Source organism: Balaenoptera borealis, assembly GCF_965194805.1.
Source record: "Balaenoptera borealis genome assembly, chromosome: 2".
Classification (NCBI taxonomy): domain Eukaryota; kingdom Metazoa; phylum Chordata; class Mammalia; order Artiodactyla; family Balaenopteridae; genus Balaenoptera; species Balaenoptera borealis.
Window position 1 is genome coordinate 50,890,010 of NC_138867.1, and position 23,654 is coordinate 50,913,663.

Below are 23,654 nucleotides of genomic sequence, written 5' to 3' on the forward strand. Positions count from 1 at the left end.
GGTCTTCGTTTCTGTGCCAGGGCTTTCTCCAGCTGTGGCAAGCGGGGGCCACTCTTAATCGCGGTGCGCGGGCCTCTCACTATCGCGGCCTCTGTTGCGGAGCACAGGCTCCAGACGCGCAGGCTCAGTAATTGTGGCTCACGGGCCCAGTTGCTCCGCGGCATGTGGGACCTTCCCAGACCAGGGCTCGAACCCGTGTCCCCTGCATTGGCAGACAGATTCTCAACCACTGCGCCACCAGGGAAGCCCCAATCCAGAGGCTTTAAGCATGACATCATGGGTTCTTGCAACCTCCCTTATATATGAGAGAGTGTGGATTTCTTTCAACTTTGCCTTCCCCAAGGAACTGTCTTGAGATGGTTCAGCATTAGCCTTTAGTTAAGTATTGGTGCATGTGTACATATTCTTATTGCTATATTAAATTTTAACAAGGTAGATTAAAATGGGATAGTGTCCAGGACATGCCCTGGAGATAAAAGTAATACAGGTAGACAAACTAGAGGATAATCAAGTGCATTAGAATTCCATAAGTAGTTGTATAGACAAAAAGTATTCTGAGTGGGCTGCATGGAAGTGATAGGAGTTTGCATAATATCTTGAAGCAGAGAAAAGACAGGACATTCTCAGCTTGGCAGGGAAGTGGGCAGATAAAATGAGTAAAGGTGGTTGCCTGTGTGTTTACCAGAATGACAGAGAATATGAGAGAATCATGCCTGCATGTCCTGATTAAAAGCAGATGGCTCGGGCTTCCCTGGTGGCGCAGTGGTTGAGAATCTGCCTGCCGATGCAGGGGACACGGGTTCGAGCCCTGGTCCGGGAAGATCCCACATGCCACGGAGCAACTGGGCCCGTGAGCCACAGCTACTGAGCCTGCACATCTGGAGCCTGTGCTCCACAACAAGAGAGGCCGCGATAATGAGAGGCCCGCGCACCGCGATGAAGAGTGGCCCCCACTTGCCGCAACTAGAGAAAGCCCTCGCACAGAAACGAAGACCCAACACAGCCAAAAATAAATAAATAAATTAAAAAAAAAAAAAAAAAAGCAGATGGCTCTTTTCCCAAAGAGAAAATAAAAAATTCTTTAGCCAACTTGATTATATAAACTTTTAGGGATGGCAGCTTACTGATGAAAGAGTCAAATAAGTTAAAGTCTATTTATAATATTTAATTTAACAAAAACACACACATATATTTAGAATTGTGTATTTTATTTGAAAAATGTTGCTTTTCCTACTGACATTTTATAAAACAATTTTAAGGGTACTTCTCAATCACTACAGCCACATTTTGAGGAAATAAATCATTAGATGTTAGAGTTGGGAAGGAAGCTCAAAAAAGAAAGCAAGGCCAGAGAAGTTTGACTTGATGTAGGACCAAAATATATGTTGCATATACATATGTGAGTTTTTGTTGATAAAGTTGTGAATTGTCCATTAAAATTTCTGTAAAAACCAGTAAGTAAATTGTAGAATGCAATTCAGAAATTAAAATTTAGTAAGAGTTGAATCCTTCAGAATACCAATTTGATAGTCACAGTCATGAAAGATATTATGTTTACGTCTCTCTTCTAGTGAAAAGAAACTTAAGACATATATATGAATTAAATTGTTAGGGAAAGTAAACAACACTGAGGAAATATTTCAGTATACTTCTAGCCTGTGATAAATGTATTTTTGAAAAGTTGTACTCCAAAAGAGATTGTTTTTTTACAGTAATTCTGCAGTAAACCTTGGGATAAGTGAAAACTCTCTCTTACTGATGTGTTTAAGTTTGTCTTACTGAGTGTTATGTTAAATATTTTTGACCCATAAAAAGAAATTGTGGCTTTGCCTTATGTTTTGTTTTAGTAGTCTTTAACATTCAAGCATCCTCAGTTTCTAAGTTACATTTTTATAGATGACATAGAAAAACTACTTTTTTATTATAACATTTAAAATATAAACTTATGTCATAATTTTTAAACTATTTTTATTTTAAGGAAGAAGAGGTTTCTCCACAGTTGTTTACTTTCCACGAAGCTGTCTCGCAAATGGTAGAAATGGAAGAACAAGTTGTAGAAGATCACAGGGCAGTCTTCCAGGTAAAGTAAGACAGAATCTTTAATCAAATGTTTCTCTAGAAAAATTAACTACCAACTTTTGTAATTCTTTGAGTATCACACTAATCTAAAAATAATACTTGTTTATGTGTAAGTATATGTGTATTTGTAGGGCATATGACACAGTAAATTTTGAATGGAATGAATGATCGCTACAAACAAACTTTCTTTGCAGCTGTGATGGAAAGATCTAGTTTATTTCTCTGTTCTCCCACTTCATTTGCTTTTGTCAGTTGTCCGTTTATAGAGGAGTTGAACTTCTCCCCTCCACTACCCCTTTCTTCATGGTAGGCCAGTTTGTTTGACAGCAGTAGGAAAAACTCTTCTAAAGGGTATCAGAACAATTGAGGAAGAGTCAGTCTTTGCAGAAAAGGAGGAGTATTTCAGGAGAGTTACTGTACTGACTGAGCTGTCAGTGGCAGATGACTGAGGGGTGTTATATCCCTTCCTATAGCAGTAACTCCTTGGGTATTTATCCCATTGTGTGTTAAACCTATTTAAAAAAACCCTTCACCGTACAATCCTCCCCTCTCCCTTTTTATAAACAAGAAAATATTCTGCGGACTTCCCTGGTGGCACAGTGGTTAAGAAAACGCCTGCCAATGCAGGGGACACGGGTTTGAGCCCTGGTCTGGGAAGATCCCACATGCCGTGGAGCAACTAAGCCCATGCGCCACAACTACTGAGCCTGCGCTCTAGAGCCCATGCGCCACAACTACTGAGCCTGCGCTCTAGAGCCCGTGAGCCACAACTACTGAGCCCACGTGCCACAACTACTGAGCCTGCGCAAATAGAGCCTGTGCTCCCCAACAAGAGAAGCCACTGCAATGAGAAGCCCACGCACTGCAACAAAGAGTGGCCCCTGCTCACCCACGCATGCAGCAACGAAAACCCAACGCAGCCAAAAATTAAAATAAAATAAATTTATTTTTTTTTTAAAAAAAGGAAACATTCTGGAGGGTGATATCTGTGAGGAAGTGAAGATAATTTTGAAGATCTTTATGGAGACTGTACAGTCAGGTTGCCCCCCGCCCCCTTCCCACAGTGTATAAATCCTTTGTCCGGTTAACCTGTATTCCTTCTCTGATGTTGAAGAAATCTTCATTTATCTGTAAACAAACATTAACATTCCTCAGCTCTTGCCATTCAAGCACTTGGATGAAGGTCTCAAAAACATAAGAGAACTGTTTATAACTTCAGAATAGGGTATACATTGAAACTGTTACAGTTTTAGTCAAGTCCATATTATGGGAATCTCTTCAGAGGCCTAGGTATTTAGATTAAATCAAAAAAGCACACTTGTAATTTAAGAAAAGTGTTAGAACAATATGGACACCCATAAAACTCAGTCAGGTGAGGCTTTCAAACTCAAATTTATACTTGATGTGTCAGAACTAAATTGGTACATTTATAGAACGGTTGTGTGTGCAGCACAATTGAATTGTTTTGGAATCCAGCAGTAGACTTGTGAATTCCTTGTTAGAATGAGGTATGCGCCACAACTACTGAGCCTGCGCTCTAGAGCCCACGAGCCACAACTACTGAGCCTGTTTGCTGCAATTACTGAAGCCCATGCACCTAGAGCCCATGCTCTGCAACAAGAGAAGCCACCACAATGAGAAGCCCGGGCACTGCAACGAAGAGTAGCCCCCGCTCGCCGCAACTAGAGAAAGCCCGCACACAGCAACGAAGACCCAGCGTAGCCAAACATAACTAATTAATTATTTTTTTAAAAAAGGAATGGTTTCCTTGAAGCATTTATGAATAGTAGTAAGTAGCTACTGTTTAGTGGTTCATTTGACTCTTCTAAAATGGGCTATCCTGGGAATTCCCTGGCAGTCCAGTGGTTAGGACTCTGCGCTTTCACTGTGGAGGGCGCGGGTTCAGTACCTGGTCAGGGAGCTGAGATTCTGCAAGCCACACGGTGCGGCCAAAAAAAAAGGGCTATCCAGTGTTCCCTTACAGTCAATAATTTTGAAGAGCTAGTGTGTAGAATTTAGGATTACCTCTTGGCCCAACCACTGTGAGGCCCCAAATGGATATGTTAATTCCAGATGATTTACAAGTTCTGGGCTCCCATAGGCCTCATCAGATTGATCAGTAACTTTATTATTACACCCGTTGTCTCTCTGTTTTAGGGACAGCTGTTGAAGTTTGAGATTTACTCTGCTCATTGATTGTGTGTGTGTGTGTGTGTGTGTGTGTGTGTGTGTGTGTGTGACTGATTCATTCCCTCCCCCAAACCCCACTCAAAGTAGAGTAAAAATAGGAAAATGAAGTCATCTTGCTTGGCCTGTCACAGTGGTGTTTGTGTTCAAATTTAAGGAAATATTCCTTAATTTTACTCTATAAGTAAAGATGTTTTATGGTTATTAATATTTTAGAGAATACCATCTTGAGTATGTTTGATTATATTAACATGAAATTTATAAATTGGTTTCTGTCTTATAAATAGGCTCATTGGATTATTGATTTTTTTTTTCTTGGTCATTTTAGGAATCTATTCGATGGTTAGAAGATGAAAAGGCTCTCCTAGAGATGACTGAAGAAGTAGACTATGATGTAGATTCATATGCTACGCAACTTGAAGCTATTCTTGAGCAAAAAATAGACATTTTAACTGAGCTGCGGGGTAATTCTTTTTTCATTTTAGTGTTTGAAATCTGCCTAATATTTGTATGTAATTAGTGGGAGGATTTCATATTGTAAGAAGGTATCTGAAGTGAAAATTATGGGTACATTTAACATCTTTCTAGAGGTATTGAAGACCAACGAACCATTCTGATTTTTCTAAAAATGAAACATGAAAAATCATTTCAAGTGCTCTCTAGTCATCTTTTTTTTAGTCTTTGGAGAAGGTAAAGACATCTTATGATTAAAGAGGGAAAATATATTTTAACAAGTTTGTAAATTTTGTATACCCATTCAGAGTTTTAGTTTGGTGGGCCGATGCTTTTCAGAATTATTTTCCTTGGTTTAGGTCTATTACGGGTCATCTTTCTATAGCCTTCTATGTGCATCTCCTTTCTGTGCATATTGTCATGTTTTTCCTTTGAACACTTGTTTTAAAAAATGAAGGGGAAGGTCTCAAAACAACTCTACTTTGCTTATGAAGGGAGGCATGTGGTTTACCTACATGCCATGGCTTCTTTCTTGGCTTTTTAATTAGCTTATCTCTGCCGCTTCAGATAAGCATGTGTTGTATGTGCTGATTTCTTAGGCTTTGGCAAATTAGCTATCTTCATTTATATGCAAGTAGGCTTCTTTGTGTGTGCTTGCAATGCAACATGAAACCAGACTGAAGTTGCTAGTTTTTAGCATCAAACAAGCTGCTTCAAATTTTTTAAACTAGGTTCTTTGTAAAGTTGGTTATTTGAAATCATATCCTAGAGTCAGCAGTGACCGTTTTGCCAATTTAGAATTGTTTGTGCAGATGTAGGGTTTCTAAAATTTGCTGTTTTTCATGTTCTTCATATTCAAGCCTTGATTTAAAGTGTTTTGATCATTTTTCTAATCTGTCATAATGCACAAGCAGCTTTTTTCGGTATGCATTTTATTCAGAAGGCAGAGCACAATGCATCCTTATTTTTTTTCTTTGTAAGATGTAGCTTTCAACTTAGTTCCTTTCCTTAATTTTCTCAGGATTCATGTATAAGCAAGTATATCCAAACTTTGAAGAAATTACTACCTAGATATTATATTATTCAGTCCTTCCTTAGAAAAAAAATTTTTTTTACCATCCAGAGATAATTTTGTTGTTAACTTAAGAAGTTTGACAGCTATTATCTTACATTACCAGGCATCAAATCCAGCAGTCCTTAAATTCCTTTCTTTTTTCTTTTTTATTATTTCGGCTGTGCTGGGTCTCCATTGCGGCACGCGGGCTTCTCTCTAGTTGCGGTGCGGGCTTAGTTGCCCTGTGGCATGTGGGATCTTAGTTCCCCAACCAGAGATCTAACCCGTGTCCCCTGCATTGGAAGGCAGATTCTTAGCCACTGGACCACCGGGGAAGTCCCCTTAAATTCCTTTCTAAATTTCAGAAAAGTCAACTTTTTCAACATCGTTTTACTTAGGAAGAGGGGAAAGAAATTGAGATTCCAACTTTATATCTCTCCTTTTTTCTGAAAGCCACAATCTTTGCACATTTTAAGTTGGGAAACTGTTGGAAGGTGCTGTCTCTTGTGCATTGTGCGATGCTTACAAATATCCCTGGTCTCTATTGACTAGATGACAGTAGTACCACCCCAATGTGACAATCAAAAATGTCTGTAGACGTTACCAAATGTCCCCGGGAGGGGAGCAAAAATCACTCCCAAATTGAGAACCACTGTTATAGAAAGATTTCTCATCTTCACACAGCTATTATTTGCCTCCTCCAATTTTTACTTACGTATTTCTTACTCTTAAGTGACTGAATCAGTACACGATAGACAGTAGGACAGAATTGTAAGGCCAAGAAATGTATGTCCTGTAATTTCCCTTCCCCATCATGCCCTTTTGCAATCCCTGATAAGGAAAAAATGACATGTCTTCTTAAAAATTCAAATAATCTTAAAATTTCATAGCTTAAAAAGGTAATATAGGAATTGGGAGTAGACATTTTCTAATTTTGAGAGAAGAAATGTCTGCTTTACACACATATATAGCCTCTTTACACTGCAAAAAGGAATTCAAATAAATTAAAATTGAATGCTGTAAAATGTGCCAAATAGAACAGAAATCTGTTGAAGATAACAAAAAAAAAACTACAAGTATTTCCAGGAATCTAATGAGTCTGCTGCTACAGTTGAGCACTGTTCTGAGTTTCTGGACAACAAAGAAGGAAAAATCCTGAGTTAATAAGGGAGCTGATTTGATAGGACCCATAAAGTTGTGTGCTGCACTGCATGTAATGCAAAACTTATTCCCTTGTTCTTTTCTTTTTCCAAGATAAAGTGAAATCTTTTCGTGCAGCTCTACAAGAGGAAGAACAGGCCAGCAAGCAAATCAACCCGAAGAGACCCCGTGCCCTTTAAATCAGCATTTGCTGCTAAAGGATTCCCACCCTCGCTACTGTAACATACAATGGTTCAGCTGTAAGGGCCATTCGAAAGTTTGAAATTTTAAGTGTCTGTGGGAAATGTCTTGTCCCTTCAACCTGAATGACATTTCAGTTTTGTGAAACACTCCTTTGTCTACAGGATGCTTCTAGTCCAGGAGGCACAGCCGAGGCTTGGGAATAGTGAAGCATTTTGTTTCATTTACCCACATAGTGATTTACTTTTGAAGTTCCTTGCCAATTTTATTTTCTGTATGATGAAGTAAGATTGTGGACTTGATCCAGAGGTGAATAGTAGGGGGAAGCCACAGCATTTCCTTTTAACTCAGTTCAATTTTCATAGCAAGACTGAGCAGTTTTAAATCCTTTGCGTGCATGCATACCTCATCAGTGATTGTACATACCTTGCCCACTTCTAGAAACAGCTGTGCTCACCTCTTCCTGCTTTGTGCCTTGACTAAGGCTACTGACCCTAAATTTCTGAAGCACAGCCAAGATAAATTACATTCCTTATTTGTCATTGTAAATTACCTTTATTGTGTGTACATTTTTACTGTAATTGAGACATTTTGTGTGTGTGACTAGATTTGCAGGATGTGCCATATCATTGAATGGAACTAAAGTCTGTGACAGTGGACATAGCTGCTGGACCATTCCATCTTATATGTAAAAAAATCTGGAATTATGATTTTAAAACCATATAACATGTGGTTATAATTTTCTTAGCATTTTCTTTGTAAAGAACTAAAATATAAACTAGTTGGTGTATAATAAAAAGTAATGAAATTCTGAAAAGAGTTTTATCTTAGGATAATACATATATATGCAGTGTGTGTTCCAGTGTGGTATTAACAAGACTAATAGTGCAATTTGATCTTTACCAATACCATTACTTAAGTTGAAGTGTCCATTAGCACCCCGAAATGTACCTTTTAAATGGTACTGTTAAAGGAAATTGGCTTCTGATGCATGAATATGTACATGTACGTTGAAAGTAGTCCATAATAGAACTGTTAGTTTAAGCCAAGTATAGACAGTACATAACTCTCTTGAAAAAGAATTTAAGCTAAGAAAGAGATGACTTTGCCTTAAAAGGCAGATCTGACCCAAGCTCCACCCATTACCTAATGTATGATGTTTCACCATTATTTGATGAGAATCACTAAATTCTCACCAATCAGTTCATCTAGGGCATGCTGCTTTTTAAATAGTGGCACTTATTTTTACAGATTGCTATTCCAAGGAAGAAAACTGGCCACTTTTCATGTAAATATTTTGTTAGAAGATTTATATATCTCTCTAGGAGTTTTCCCTCAGTTCCCAGGATAGTGTCTAGGAGTACATTAACAACAACAAAAAGTCTCCCAAGGGTGTCTTGTTTTGATTTACTCTAGGGAACTACCAGCTCATTCATATGGGCTAATGGGAAGCTATGAATAGAGTCACATGAGCCAGATTCCCTACTTCACTGTCCACAGAACTCAGAAGGTCGCTGTGGGAAATCCTAACGCCATGGTGAAAAGCTCCTCTGTAAACTTGAAATCTAGAGCAAGTGTAGATTTTCACAGTGTGCTTATTATTAAATCTATGGAATGAGTTTTCGAGACAGTTTACTTCAATACAATCAATCACCTTTGTTTTGGAAGGGACTCAGGTTTTCTTGCAGCTGTAAGGTATGTTCTATTTGTGTTTATTTCAAGGAGAAGAGGAAGAATGGAGAGCTGTTACTATTGACCTTACAGAGGCTGTTTAAAAAGGTAGTTTCTGAGCCTAACCGATCTTCAAAGGACATAAAGAGATATGTGAATTTACTCATTTTAAAGCACAACAGATTAGTCTTAATTTATTATTTAAATTAGAAGGGTACTATCTATCTCTGGAAGGTCTCCTCAATATGAAATGTACTGCCTTATACTATAATGGCTTCATTCTGGTTAGTATTCAAGGTATATTAAAAATCAGTACCAGAAAAGATCTTGGTAGTATAATCCATTCCTTCAGTTTTACAGATAGGGAAAGCTGAAGGTTATAAAAGGGACTAAAACTCAGCAGTCCATAGGAGGACAGGGAAATAAGAGGGAAAGCTGAATTCAATCTTAAATTTAAATTTTCCTTTAAGGATAGAGATGGTACAAGTGAACTTTGCTAATTAAGTAGTTTTGTGAGATTAAAAAAACCTACTCTTAAGTTTACGTAGTATTTATGTAACAAAAGTGGCTTTGTGCAGTTATTATTTAAAGAATAACTTAAATTTTTTGGATCTGGATTAAACATTCTTTACTTTCTCAGACTTGAAAGCTGATATCCCTATTAATAATTAACTAAAAATATACATTATTTTAGTTATATAGGAATGTTTTAATGTATCACTTTGAAGCCAGATTTCTAAAAAATCTGTTTATGCAAACAACCTATCTTTCCTTCTAGGTTCACTCAGTGTACCTCTGTTAAAATAATTTGGATTTTAACTTTAAAGCCAGTGTTGATTTATAAAATCCTTTGAAATTTTAAATCTATGACTATCTCCCAAGAAAAAACATACAATCTTATAGTTCATTTCATTCTAGTTGAGCATCCTCATTTACAAGTAAGGAATGCCCAGAAGTAATATGCCTGGCACCATGTGGTGGCAGTAGCAGACTCAGGCTTACCTAGAACCTTAGCCTATTATGCTGCAGGATTGCTAAAGGGGTAGGCAGTGATAGAAATTATATAGGATAAACAGAGAAAGAATGAGAGAAGCAAAATAACATTTTAGGAAACAAGGAAACAATTGCTTTACTGTACACATGAATAACAAGAAATGGTATGGGGAATATGTGACTAAATTAAGCATATTTTAACTTTCTTATGACTTGAAGAACAAAGGCCTAAAGAGCTAAAATCCTAAAAAAAGGTTCTCACAGTAATATATAACATAGGAAATATTAGTGTAACATCTTTATATAATACACTGTTAGAAATAACTTTTAAGTGTAAAGTTGTGCGTGTCTGCGGCTCTTAAACTTGAAGAGTATCATGTATAAATTGGACCCTGCCCTATGTTATATATTAAAATCAAACCAAAACCAAAAAAAAAAAAACAACCTGTACAGTTAGAATTGACTTACTTCCTTAAAAATTCAGAGTAATAAACGGTGACAACAGTAGTAAATCAAAAATAGTCAAGCACATAGTGTCCAAGCATAGTTCATCTTCTCAAATTACTAAGAATATATAATTCCACTTTGTTGAGTTTGGAAACTTCTCTTCTGCAGATACCTAAGAAAAATGGATACCTTCTGCATTGAATCCATGTAGCAATCTGAAAAAAGAAACCAAAATGGGATGGTATTGAAATGCTAGTTTGTAGCAAGTAACAGTGCATACATAGTCCCTACACCATGAATTCTAAAACACAAATACATCAGCAAACCTGTGAAGCCCACCCACTCCTAACACGAGTCATTAAAGAAACTTTATTCTTCAACTAAATTTATGAGATGTATATTGGTTAAAACCACATCATTTTGGTGCCTCTTTTGTCATAGCCTGTATGTCTTAAGGCATGATGAATTTAACTAAAATGATCTTAGACCTGCACTATCCCTGGCCTAAGAGGACACTGGCCCTTTTTTCCATTTCAACCTGGTAAGTGAATGTGAAACTGTCTGGAATTAGAGGCAGGAGAAAGATGAATGGCTAATCTCATGTGTCCATTCTTCCTCTCTGAGCTCACTGTTACTGAGGTTCAAATTAAATACTCACTGCTTCTCTCTGGATACCTGTGTACTTATTAGATCCTAGTTAGCAAACTGCATGTTTAGTAACCTTGAAGAAGATTAATAAGAATGAAGGAAAATAAGATGAAATATTTCTACTTAGACCTGCCTGAGATTATTTTCAGAATGGCCCCATAAGAACCATCGAGATGGTTTAAGATATCTGAAAAAGGAAGATGGGTACTTATGAATAATGTTCAACTCCTAGGATTAACATCTAATAAAGACTCAGTAGTACTGCTAGCCTGCCAATAAAATATAAGCGCCATTTGTCTCAGTTACATACAACTGTGTTTCTAGCATAGAAAAGTCAAACCAATGACTTTTATAACAATCTACCCTCTTTTTTATCAGCCTCTAGACCATGGAAGCTTTAAAAATGAATTGGATAAACAGGAAAAAAATTATGGTTTATTAGTTAGGAAATCAGAGTGTTAGTGATTAAAAACAATGAATACAGGTTAATAATTACCTGGGTAATTTGACGCCTTACTCTGCTTTCCTAAGACTTACTTGCTTAATCCAAGGAGAACAAATTTCGGTCTATATTGCCCAGTTAATTATGCCTCAGTCCACAAAATAAGTTACTGAACCAGTTAGAAATGATAACCAGATATGATTGTAACTAATATTATTTCATACGTAAAAGCTATTCTCAATAAAGAAAAAAGACCCAACTGTATATATTATGATTCTTTTACTTTACAGGCTACTTTGAAGAGACAAACTGTTAAGACTAACTATGAATGGGAGTTGGGAGAGGGGGCTGGAGGGGAGGAGCACGCACACCACCACACACATGGCCACAGAGGTTACTCCAGGCTCGGACTGTTCTTCACCACTGTTCTTACAGGAAGTGTTCATTCTGCTGCAGCTAACTAGCCTCCGTCTTCTACACCAAATACTATTCCATACCATGGAAGTGCTATGCAATAACTCCCAGGTAGCAGCACCTTATACCACTTAAAAGCCTTTAAATTTCTACATCTGAAGGTGTCACAGTAAAGATATGTAAAAATGTAGGAAAAAGAAAATGTAGTTACCTAATGAAATCATCTATGTCCATGGAACGGGCCCGCTTGTCACTAAAACCTGTGCTGGTTAGGATTTGCTGTATTTTATCTGCTATGCTGAAATCTTCTGGTATTATCTATCAATATAAGATTCAGAATAAATGAACAACATATCTTTAATGAAGTCACCTTGACTCTTTTTTTTTTTTTTTAGTTCAGTAAGTCATAAACAGTCACCTTATCTGTTCATGATAGTTTTGGAAAGCCTGTTTGTGCAGATTAAGACTTGGATCTCTCATTAGTTAAGTGGTTGATTTTTTAGCACATACCAAATACACAGAAGACCTTGAATGAATTAAATCATGTATATTGCCCTTTTTCTTCTTAGAAATTCTGAAATAGTTGTTTCAGGCGTCACAAAGTACTTCATAACACATAAAATAACTAAAGCTACAAAATAAATTTTACAGCAATTGCTACTTCTTTAAAAGTAACATATTCTTGGCACAAATTTCATTTTACCAGCTAGTTAAGTTTTTCTCATAGATGGCCTCTCCAACCCTTGAGAATATGTCATACTTTACATCTTTCATCTAAAAACTTCTCTTAATCCAGCGTAACATTTCCTATGTAGGTAGATGTTCAATGACTTTATTCATAAAATGGAGGTAGCAATGTGGTACATTAAACCATGTAAGATCTGAATAAAAAAATACAAAGGAAATTTGCTTTTATCTGTCTGCTCCGTTTAATTAGCTTGAAAGAACTAAAAAGTTCTCAAACATCACAGTCATTATATATGGATATGTCTATGTGTGCTCACACACACAACTAGTTAAAGAAAATGTTGCACAGATAATAAAGAGACATGAGGTTCACAACCAGAAATCTGCTATTTATCTCATACTTTGTTCTAATTATTTCAATTTCTGGGTATTAAAAAAAGTGATTGAGAAAATAGTAACTTTAAATTTGTAATTGCTACGTAAGCAACAAGCAAGAAGGGACGGCCACAATTCAAAGGCTAGCAAATGGTACACAATTATTTTAAGCTGAGTAAGTTACACAAGCTTAAAACTTTGAGAAAATTATGATTCAACTGAATCTTTTTATGGCAAAAAAAAAAAAAAAAACTCAGTAAAAGAGGATGGAGTATTCAAGGGTGTTCAGATATGTTCTGCAAAATACATAGCAGCACTGACCTGTTAGAATTCAAGTTCTAGTGCTAGTTAGACATGACATACTGTCTTTTAAGGATCCTATGGAATGTTCAAAATTAAGAATCTTGTAATGATATATGAAACAGAATAGGAAATAGAGGGACATTTTAAAACACAACAAATTATTGAAACAACAGAAACATTTTCTGCTTACAATATTATGGACCGAACAGTGAATTCTGTAGTTTTTTTCCAGTAGCTGTTGCACTGCACTTGACCTGTATTACATAAAGACATGATATCACTATTATTCCCAAATCAGATTATAAATAATTTCCTTTAAGTTTATTATGATTAAATCTATGTTCCATATGGCAAAATTAAGGAACTAAAAAAGCTGTTGAATATTTAAACTTCTGAAATAATTGCAACTACTAATATTTAAAAAGTAAGTCCTGATAAACATCTCTCACATTCTTAAAGAAGTTCTAGACTCCACAAAACATCATCTACAAACATTTTTTTTCATTGTGGCTTTTACCTTTCTTTTGACCTTGGACCGCAAATTGCTGTTATATTTTTCCAAGTTAAAATGCCATGAATCTCAAAAATGTGGAAGGGGTCCATCATCACCTCATCTTTCCAAGGAAAAACTAGGCAGATGTGTGGTCAGTTTTTGTTTTTTTCCCATTTTGCAAAAAACCCCTGATCTAATTCCCAAGTCCAGGAACTTTTCTTCATTAACTTCTCCTGCCTCCCAAAGTACAAAATTAAGAAGATAAAATGTGTCTGGACATGGATCATGTTTATGCTTTAGGGTATCTGTTCAGGAAAAAGGACCAAATTCTAGCACTTAGCACAGTATCTGAAGCACTGATCCCTCATATATCATAAATTAGTAAAATACTTACTTAAATGCAGCAGACAGTGTCTTGTTTTTCCTAACAAAGGTGATCCTTACTAGGCCATCCCATTCCTGAAACAGTAGACAGATATTTTCTTACAGAATATTAAACCCTGCCTATACCTACTAGGTATTATTTTGTGTTAATATATAAAAATGAAAAGAGTGATGGAGTGAAGAAAATGTTCTATATCTTGATCTGGCTGGCACACATATGCAAAAGTAAGATGCATACTTGATTTTCACACTTCCGTGCACCCCACTGAATATTTTACCCTCAATTTTAAAAATAGAAAAAAAATACATATTCCACATCTGAACAAAGAACATGGCATTTATTTAAATCTAAGTATCATTTTCAAAAAACTCAAGACAGACATGATTTAGAATATAGCCTGTGCAATACACCTAAGTAAACCTTGCAGGAATAACTGACAACCACTCCACTGCCACCAGTTACTGACCACATAAGCAATCACGTTTTTATCCCATGTGACTGCAGTAAGGTTTTACATCAAATCATCTGGCTTTCTTCTCTTTTTAAATGGCAGAAATTAGAATTTTGATTAAAAAGTGTTACTCATACTATTTAACACAACTATTTTCATTTTATCTTGTTTCCCATGTCTTATTCAAATAGATACATGTTTTCCATAGCTATAATCTTCAGCAAATTGCAATGGCATTCTAATCTTTTTACCTTTTGCAAACATTTTCCTTGCTCTTGAGGGCCTCAACAACTATCTTGTGTCAAATAATTCCATCTACTCCATCACAGGGATGTATAATTAACATTCTCCTGTTTAGACATTTAGGTTGACTCATTACCTTTCTGCTGCTTACAGACACACATCTTCCAGGTTGGACTTTTTTTTCCCTTTACTGAATGACCTAGTTATTTTAACCTCACCTGAAAATTGATAGGTGGTGGTGGATTCTTAGGTTCTATCCTTACGACACTGGATTCCACCTTGGGTGGTGGTCTGAAGTTATTCTTTCCAACCTATTAATCAGAAAATGTTTAAGGAGTCCTCTCAAAAACAACTTTAAATAGTAATCAAATATGCTTTCCTCCCAGAAGGCACAGCTAGATGCTCAAGGATGAGTTAAGCCACATTATTTCAACAACAGTCACGTACTTTCATTAGATGGTCCACACGTGCTAATAGCTGTGTATTAATTGACAGTCTGCAGTATAACTTATCTCCAGGTTTTGCAACCAGTCGGAGAGCAAATTCTCTTTGAAACATAAGTACAGCACATCTGAAAAGACAGCAGAAAGGGATAAGGAACAAGGTCATTTTCAACTATAAATGTATTTTAACTGCAATGACTTTTCTTAAGTGGGAAATAGAGCAAAGCAATATCTGGGGTGAATAATTAGTCCAGCTGGCCAGAAGGGAGGAGAACACTTTCAGCCTGAGCTTTATTACCACAAAATGATCCAGCTGCCTTTGTTTTTCATTGTGTAATGGCCGTAGCTCCAACCCCTTGCAAATGTAAGCCCTCAATGATCAGATGAGAAAGTATTTCAGATCAGCACTAGTCCATAAGCCCCTCTAGGAAAACAAAACCCAGGGACTTCCCTGATGGTCCAGTGGTTAAGAATCTGCCTTCCAATACAGGGGACGCAGGTTTGATCCCTGGCTGGGGAACTAAGATCCCACTGTGCCACGGGGCAACTAAGCCTGCACGCTCTGGCACCCAGGTGCCACAACGAAAGATCTCATGTGCCTCAACTAGGACCCGACACAGCCAAATAAATAAATAAATATTTTAAAAAACAAAACAAAACCCAAACAAACAAAACTGGTTCAGTAGCCGAAATGTATTCATGGGGCAGTAAACATCCCTCTGGAAGAGCTGAGGCAGGTGGTGACATCAGTGTCCTCCTGATTTAACAGGTTAAGGAAAGTGGACTTTTTATTCAGCAAGCAAGAGGGAGGCTCCTGAACAGGAGAAGAGCATCTTCAAAGCTGGGATTTGACTTTCAAACTTTTTTGACAATAAGTCACACTAAGAAATACATTTGACGTTGCAACACCTGCCACAAATATCTCTATGTATATATGTTTAGGGAACTCAAACAAAAAGTTTCATGAAACTATAATCACCTCAACTATAACTAATCAACTATAATGACATGCGCTGAATGCCCTCTGATATATTCTATTCCATGTCATTTTTTTCTAAATGACAGTCATGGGGCTTCCCCGGTGGCGCAGTGGTTAAGAGTCCGTCTGCCAATGCAGGGGACATGGGTTCCAGCCCTGGTCCAGGAAGATCCCACATGCCATGGAGCAACTGGGCCCGTGTGCCACAGCTGCTGAGCCTGTGCTCTAGAGCCTGAGAGCCACAACTACTGAGCCCACGTGCCACAACTGCTGAAGACCATGTGCCTAGAGCCTGTGCTCCTCAACAAGAGAAACCACCGCAATGAGAGGTGCGTGCACCACAACGAAGAGTGGACCCCGTTCGCCACAATCAGAGAAAGTCCACGTGCAGCAACAAAGACCCAATGCAGCCAAAAATAAAATAAATAAAATAAATAAATTTTTAAAAAATGACAGTCATGGCTCACTATATTTATTCTATAACTACTAAGGAGTTTTTGACCTGCGATTTGAAAACTACTGGTACAGATTGTACTAGAAACCAGTTAGGAGGCCACTGTAAGAATCTAGACATAAGGTAATAAAAAGTTTGACCTGGGCTAATGGCAAGAGCATGAGAAAATAGGGAAAGGCCACCTGGTCTCAGGAGCAGGACTTAGACCACACCTCCCCCAAATAACTGGCAATTGAAAAAGAAAGAGAGAGAGGAAGAGAGAGAGAAAGCGGCACACAAATTGGTATTTTCTACAAAACAAATGCTCCAGTAGTTTTTCAACTGAAGTAACCTTAATCTTTGGCTGTCTGTGTTCATGGCCTAAACTGTCAATTTTCCTAAGATTTGGCAGTAACTTTGTTCTTCTTGTCACAAACCTGAAAAAAGGTCGGTGCAGCAACAGCTTGAAGACAAAAGGAGAAGAGATCTGTAAGAGAATTAACTAGTTAGTTCCGGGAAAGACACACCAGAAAACAATTTAGTATATATAATGTTCCCTACATTTTGAAAACATACCTGATAAGGCAAATTTGCCACACAAGCATCAAAAAATGGCAAATCTGTTTTCAACACATCACCCACCATTACTTGAAGTTTGCTGGCCAGAGGCCTGATAATAAGAAAAGAAAAGCAATTAAAAAGAATATTGTTTCATGAGACTGAAATGCACTTTAATTCTATTATGTATACTCACGTGCCCTGAACTCTTTTGTGAAGTTCAGCTACTAGCCTTAGGTCAAGTTCACAGGCGATTACCTAAATTCAAAAAAAAAATTTTTTTTTAGGTTAATTATGGAGTATAAATCTTTTCCTGTTATCTCAATGGAAACTCTTACATGATTTAAATGAATTAAACTCCTTTTCCCAATTCTACCATCAATATTCCTTCAATTGTACTCTACCAGCATATTTTAAAGAACTTATTTAAAAGAATTTAATGAAGAGAGTATTTACAAAATGTGGGAATGGGGTTAAGGGAACAACAACAAAAACACCACCCAGAAAAGTAGACAACCAGACTATGTGAGCGTTCTACCCAAATAATTGACAGAATTATTGTGCTCATATGGCTCCACGCTTTGTAACGCAACTGATGACGAAAAAAATACACAGTATGTCTTTGTAGTAAATGTTCTCAGAAGCACACAAAGCAACTGCTCCTGGAATGAATATATCACTTCTCTCACCTACTAAGATCCAGAACATATGGCACAGATAACTTCTCAAGTAAATGAAAAGGGATACCAGATAGGCTAAAATTTTAATTTTATTTCAATATAAGCTGAGGTTTTACTGACTTCCAGGAAGACCACATCTACAGAATAGATATATATGCCGTTTAGTCTGTTTAGCTCCCAGGTCCATTCTCCAGCTTTCTCTGTGCCTGTAGGGTGATACAGTTCAGCTCCATTGCCCTTTGACTTCTGGTTGGGATTGACTACTGAAAGGCAATGGCCTGATGAAAGGCATTACCGGTGCAAAGGGCAACGCTGAGTATTTCCCAATGTCTGCCCGTGCCTTGCACAAGTTTTGGCAGCGGCTGTGTTCTGCTATGAGTGGCCCCTGTTCGATGGCTCCTGCTCTTACTTGGGCTCCGGTAACACACTTCCCTCCTCTTGCCCCTTGAGGTCTTTGGATAGTAACTACTTCCTGCTGTTGCTAGTCCCTAGGTTTTTCACTAATGTTTACTGGTTCCCTTAACATTCCCACATTTTGTCAATGGTCTCTTCATTGAGCTCTCTTCAGATAGGTTCTTTAAAATGTGTTGCCTGCTTCCACCAGAAGACACAACAGTGGTCCAATGTAACTGGAACTAGGTAAGCCAAGAGACAAAGAAGGTACCAGCAGTGGCCAGGTGACACCCTAATCTCAGAGGCCTGTGCTAGATCTCCTCCAAAGTCCTAAGTTCCAATAACTCCAATTGCTGTGCTTTGTTCCCCTGAGCCTAGAGGTGGTAGCTGCTCTTTGTAATTACTACTATTGGGTTACCTCAGTGTTCCCATTTTTTCTCTTAGTCCTCTAATAACCATGTAACCAATTCCCTATATTAAATTCCCTGTATTGAAATATCCAATGTGGTTTGTTTTCCTGATTGATATACCCCATATTTTCTTTTTCTTTTAATCCATTTTTAAAAACTGAGATATAATTGACATATAACATTACATTAGTTTCAGGTGTACAACATGATGATTAGATATATGTAACATTCATGACCACATAATTACAATCTTATTTTCTTGTGATGAGAATTTTTACTCTCTTTAGCAACTTTCAAATATACTACACAGTACTGTTAACTATAGTCACCATGATGTCCATTACATCCCACGACTTACTTATAACTGGAAGTTGGTACCTTTTGACCCCCTTCACCCAGTTCGCTCATATTTTCTAAGACAAAGTTTCTAGCAAAGGAGCAATTAATTAAATAGATCTGTAAGCCACCTGAGCTTGCTCACATAGTAATTTCTGATACCAAACACTAAATCCTCTTTTTACCTTTTTTGCCTTTTCTAGCAACTTTACAGTCATATTGCCAGTTCCAGGTCCAACTTCCAGCACCACATCAGTTGGTCTTAAGGCAGCCTACAAGCAAGCACAACCACTTTAGCTTTACAGGCACATCTGTAATAATTTAATTTACATCTGAATATCTTTACTCAAAAGTGCTCAGTGAGATCTTATCCTGACTCCCTTTTTAGGAGATTCCTTCATGATCTATGTGCTTAACAAAAATTATCTCATTAACATTAGGTGCAACTGGAAATCTAACACCTCTCCTAACTTGGGGCAATAGTTAGGAGTCAGAAAAGCAGGAATAGCAGTTCTTTCTGAGAGTGGCATTCTGCTTTCTACCTTTGAAATGATTCCAACAGCATCTTGTTACCAACTCTGTTATCACCAAGTTCAAACTGGAAAGGTCAAAATGATGACCTTGCCTGAGAACCATAACACGTTGTACCAGTATTTCTCAATTCTACATCCATGTATGGTTTCAGGGATGCAGGAGTATCCAGAAATTGTACACAAAACTTGGTGTCTGTATGCACACAGCTGCAGTTCATAGCTTTCATCAGATGCTCAAAGGAATCCATGAGCCAAAAAGGTTAAAAAGCTAGGCCAACTCTCATTTTGTAAACGACACTAAGTCGAGATTCTCTATGTAATGTTCTTTCTACAGCTCCAGGATGCTTCCTTTGCAACCATGAAAGTAATCTGCACCACCTGTGCTTCTTGTCCTAGCACCCAATCATCCAAAACAATAAGAGAACATCAATAACCCATACAGGAAGAATACTCCAAAGAGTTTATATGTGGCATTGGCTTATACCATATAGGTTTCTCTGGGGAACACACTTCCAAAGGTGTCTGTTTAGACATACTTTTAGGGTCTGGAGTAAATAAAAACTAACAGTGATAGATGGTGCCTAGAAAAAGTGATTGGGAATAAAAGAATAATAATCTGGAATCGAACAAGTAGAAATGTCAAGCTAAGAAGTAAATAATCTACAGAAAGATAAAAGAATTTGGAGCCAGGAGAAGCCGAGACCCACAGAAGGAAGCAAATCATATTGAAGACAGCTTGTGAATCCTACACAGTTCCTCAATTCATTCAACAAGTATTTATACAGCATCTATTTTGTGCCAGGCATCCTTTCTGTGCTCAGATATTCCTAAGAATAAAATCAGTAACCCAATAACTCTCTCCCTCTCCTCTTCCACACCCACCTTATCGATAATGCTGTTAACAATGAGAGGATTTTTCAAAACGTGCTGCCCAATCCCCGTGTTGAACGTGAGTCCTGGAAGAAAACATGAAATAAGCCTTAATTTCCCAACTAAAATCAAATATTGGACCATCCCAGAGAAGAAAGTAGGATAGTTGGGGGAAAGTATGTGCGCCAACAAGAGCCACCAAACGTCACGCTTGGAGCCGGGATGACAGACTGTTTCAGTTCACCCCTTCTGCTGGAAAGGAAGCCAGAGGCTGCGCGCCGGGCCTGCGGCCGGCGCTCCGAGAAACCCGGGACTTGCGCGGCTCCCAGAGTGCGGGCCACGCCTGGTCTCACTGTCCCGGCCCAGAACTCCGTCCGCGCCCCGGGTTCGGTCCTGCCGGAAAACCCAACCCAACGGACCCCAGCTCCCTCCCGGCTGTCCCCACCTCCTCCGCTCTTCAGCTCCCGGCGTTGTTGTTGCCGTTCGCGGCACCGGCCGCTCGCCCCTGACTTGATCTTCGGCATCTCTGCAGGCAGCGGGCACACAGGCCGGGGAAGTTAGAGAGGACCGGAGGCTGCAACCGCGAGTCACCGCACCACGTGGGAATCGCCGGCCCGCACCAACAGCACAGGTCCTGGCCACTTCGGCGAGGGGCGAGAACCCGCCCACTGGTTTGCTCCGTGGTGCGCCCCCAGAAAGATGGCCGACCTTGGGTCCCTGTGGCCGCCGGGAATTGAAGTCATAAGCTGGGAGAGAGCCTGGCCTCGGAAGCCTACAGATCCCAGAAGACACCGCGCTACCGATTCTGGCAGTTTGGATTGGCTAATTTGGAATCGGGGGCGGGGCCTCGCCCCTACCCGCACCGAATGGGTTAAATAGGTTTTGGTGTGGTACCTGAAGGTTGTGGAGGAAGTTTAAGTTATATAACGCAGTTAGGCCTGTGGATGCTTCATCAGGCCAGGTTCTGGAATCGCTGAAATCCAAAGAAGGTTTCTTTTTGTCACGTGCCTCGCTCCTGTTTCCCAGCCGATCGTGGGGTGAGAATCCCAGGAACTTGGGAAGAGGAGCTTGCTCCTCTAGGGGAGTGAGTTCTCCGCTGCTTGAGTTGTGGAAAGTAACTCTGAGAATGTAATTGTCTAATTCCACTAGAGCTACTAGTTGCTTCGCTTCCTTCTGTGCCACGTCATTAATTTCCTAAACTTTTCCATATTGAGCTCTCGCTGTGTATTAAACACTATTGGGTGCTAGAGATTCAGAGTTAAATGGGAAACTGCTCTTCTCAAAGTTTATTCTACTGAGAGAGTTAGACAAAAAGTCCGAAACTCTGTAAATGTGGTAGTTGTTATGCATTGGGTATTGTGATAGGACAATGTATCCGACTGTAAGTTCCATGAATACAATGTCCATGTCTATTTTGCCTGCCAGTGTAATGGTTCTCAGTTTTTAATGTTTCTGTGTGTAACTTATTTCCTTGAAGAAACAATCTTTTTCTGTTTTTATCAAAGCTGACTTTCTTTCCTGCACAATTGATTGTGAGCATTCCCAAGCCTTGCTCTTTCTTTGCTGTAATTCTAATTTAGGAAAAAGAAATTGTATACCCTAGTAGCATCTTCAACTACCTCTGTAATTCCATTGATCATTAATTTATTCCACAATTCTGGAGAATCTACAGTGTGCCAGGCACTTTGTCAAATGTTAGGAATTTAAAAATGAACATGACCTGATTCCTGCTTTTAAAGAAATTTCTATCAAGAGAGGAAGACATAGCACCATTTGCTGATATCTTATTTCACCATTTCAAACAGTTCTCTAAAATAGGGGCTTATCATTGTGTTCATTTTACAGATGAGGAAACTGAAGGACAAAAAAAAATGTTAAATATCTTGCTCAAGATCACACAGTAAATGACAGCTGCATCTTGAACCTGTATTCAAGATGGTCTGTATTCCAAAGACAGTGTGCTTTAAAAGAGGCATGACCTTAGCACTATGGCTAATACTTGAGGAAACTGGGGAACATTTTCAAAATATAATATTTGAGCTGAATCATTAAAAGAGAACCAAAAATTATCCAGGGAAAGTTTGAGAATTCAAAGGGAACGGTACTAACAAGGTCAAGATATAGGGTATTTAAGGAAGAAAAAGAAACTTGGTGTAGCTGAGAAGTAAACAGGTAATGTAAATAGAAACTTACGGTGAAGGGCCTCAAATGTTATCCCAAGGAGCAATGGTGGTCACTGGGAATCAAAATAACCATTTGCCCTCTCTGCTCCTCTCCAGCTGTGAGAACTGCCGGAGCTCACACGACAGTACCTATAGGAGACATTCACGGGCTCCACATTTAGCTGTATGCTGAACCCTGCCTAGCCAGCTTTTCTTGAACTCCCTCTAATCTTCCTCTCCCATTCTCCATAAAGGATCTTCAAATCTTAATTCTTCTCAGGCCTCCTGCCCTACGACCTCCCCAGCTCCTTCTCAGCAGAAAACCTTGCTTTTTCTTTTTTTTTTTTTTTAATATTTGTTATTTATTACAGTGAAATTGCCTAGTTTCCTTAGTTCTGTCACCTTTCTCCCTTTCTTTCTTCCTTCCTTCCTTCCTTCCTTTCTTTCTGCTGTGTTGGGTCTTCATTGCAGTGCACAGGCTTCTCATTGCAGTGGCTTCTCTTAATGCAGAGCATGGGCTCTAGGCGCGTGGGCTTCAGTTGTTGTGGCGCGTGGGCTCCGTAGTTGCGGCACATGGGCTTTGTTACTACACGGCATGTGGGATCTTTCCGGACTAAGGATCAAACCCTTGTCCCCTGCATTGGCAGGCGGAGTCTTAACCACTGCACCATCAGGGAAGTCCCAACCTTGCTTTTTCTTGACAGAAGGAATGCAGGATCACCTCCAGGACACTCTCATCTGCCTGGGTCACTGTTCTACACACGGGGGGTGTACAGTGAGTGGTGAGCAAAACAAAGTGGAGCTTACATTCTAGTGAGGAAAAACAGACATTATGTCAGGTGATGATAAGTATGAAGAAAAAAGTAAAGTAGAGGAGAAAGAGATCAACAGGGTGGGTGGGAGAGACTATTTTATGTAGCATGATAGACAATAAGGATGGAAACCAAATGATAATTTTCTTTAGGAGTGAAATAGCAAGACCCTCCTGGAAGTTGTCACAAAATAAGCCACATAAAACTAAATGACTGAGGTGAGTGTGCACATTTAGCTTACCTACAGACTGAATTGGTGTTTGTTTAGGTATGAACCTTGAGTCACCTATACCCGAAACACTAGGGCACATGTTACATAGTGGACTGTGTTCCCCCAAAATTCATATGTTGAAGCCCTAACCTCTGGTACTCAGAATGT

The 23,654-nt window shown here is 38.7% G+C and overlaps 2 protein-coding genes across 15 annotated transcripts in view; one reads left to right on the top strand and one right to left on the bottom strand.

Annotated features, from left to right (window-relative positions):
* Positions 1–10,222, top strand: part of KIF2A (kinesin family member 2A) — a 68,690-nt gene extending 58,468 nt beyond the window's left edge. For all 11 annotated transcript variants that reach the window (XM_082381077.1, XM_082381081.1, XM_082381078.1 and 8 more), the window contains 3 exons: positions 1,979–2,080; positions 4,595–4,730; positions 7,028–10,222. In XM_082381077.1, the coding sequence (XP_082237203.1) occupies positions 1,979–2,080; positions 4,595–4,730; positions 7,028–7,113 (324 nt within the window). In that variant the 3' untranslated portion in view covers positions 7,114–10,222. The remainder of the gene's footprint in view (positions 1–1,978; positions 2,081–4,594; positions 4,731–7,027) is intronic.
* On the bottom strand, positions 9,889–20,963 carry DIMT1 (DIM1 rRNA methyltransferase and ribosome maturation factor). 4 transcript variants are annotated; one of them, XM_082381089.1, is made up of 12 exons: positions 20,747–20,963; positions 20,314–20,387; positions 19,084–19,170; positions 17,276–17,337; positions 17,098–17,191; positions 16,959–17,008; positions 15,114–15,237; positions 14,885–14,977; positions 13,982–14,046; positions 13,285–13,348; positions 11,941–12,047; positions 9,889–10,440 (listed from the first exon to the last, which is right to left on the bottom strand). In XM_082381089.1, exons 1-12 carry the CDS (start codon positions 20,823–20,825, stop codon positions 10,398–10,400), a joined length of 942 nt encoding a protein of 313 aa, XP_082237215.1. In that variant the 5' UTR covers positions 20,826–20,963; the 3' UTR covers positions 9,889–10,397. The 4 variants fall into 4 exon arrangements, with proteins under 4 accessions (XP_082237215.1, XP_082237216.1, XP_082237217.1 ...); XM_082381090.1 differs by lacking the exon at positions 11,941–12,047; XM_082381091.1 differs by lacking the exons at positions 20,314–20,387; positions 20,747–20,963 and having other exon boundaries at positions 17,276–17,339; positions 19,085–19,135.
* Between the last annotated feature and the right edge of the window lie 2,691 nt (positions 20,964–23,654).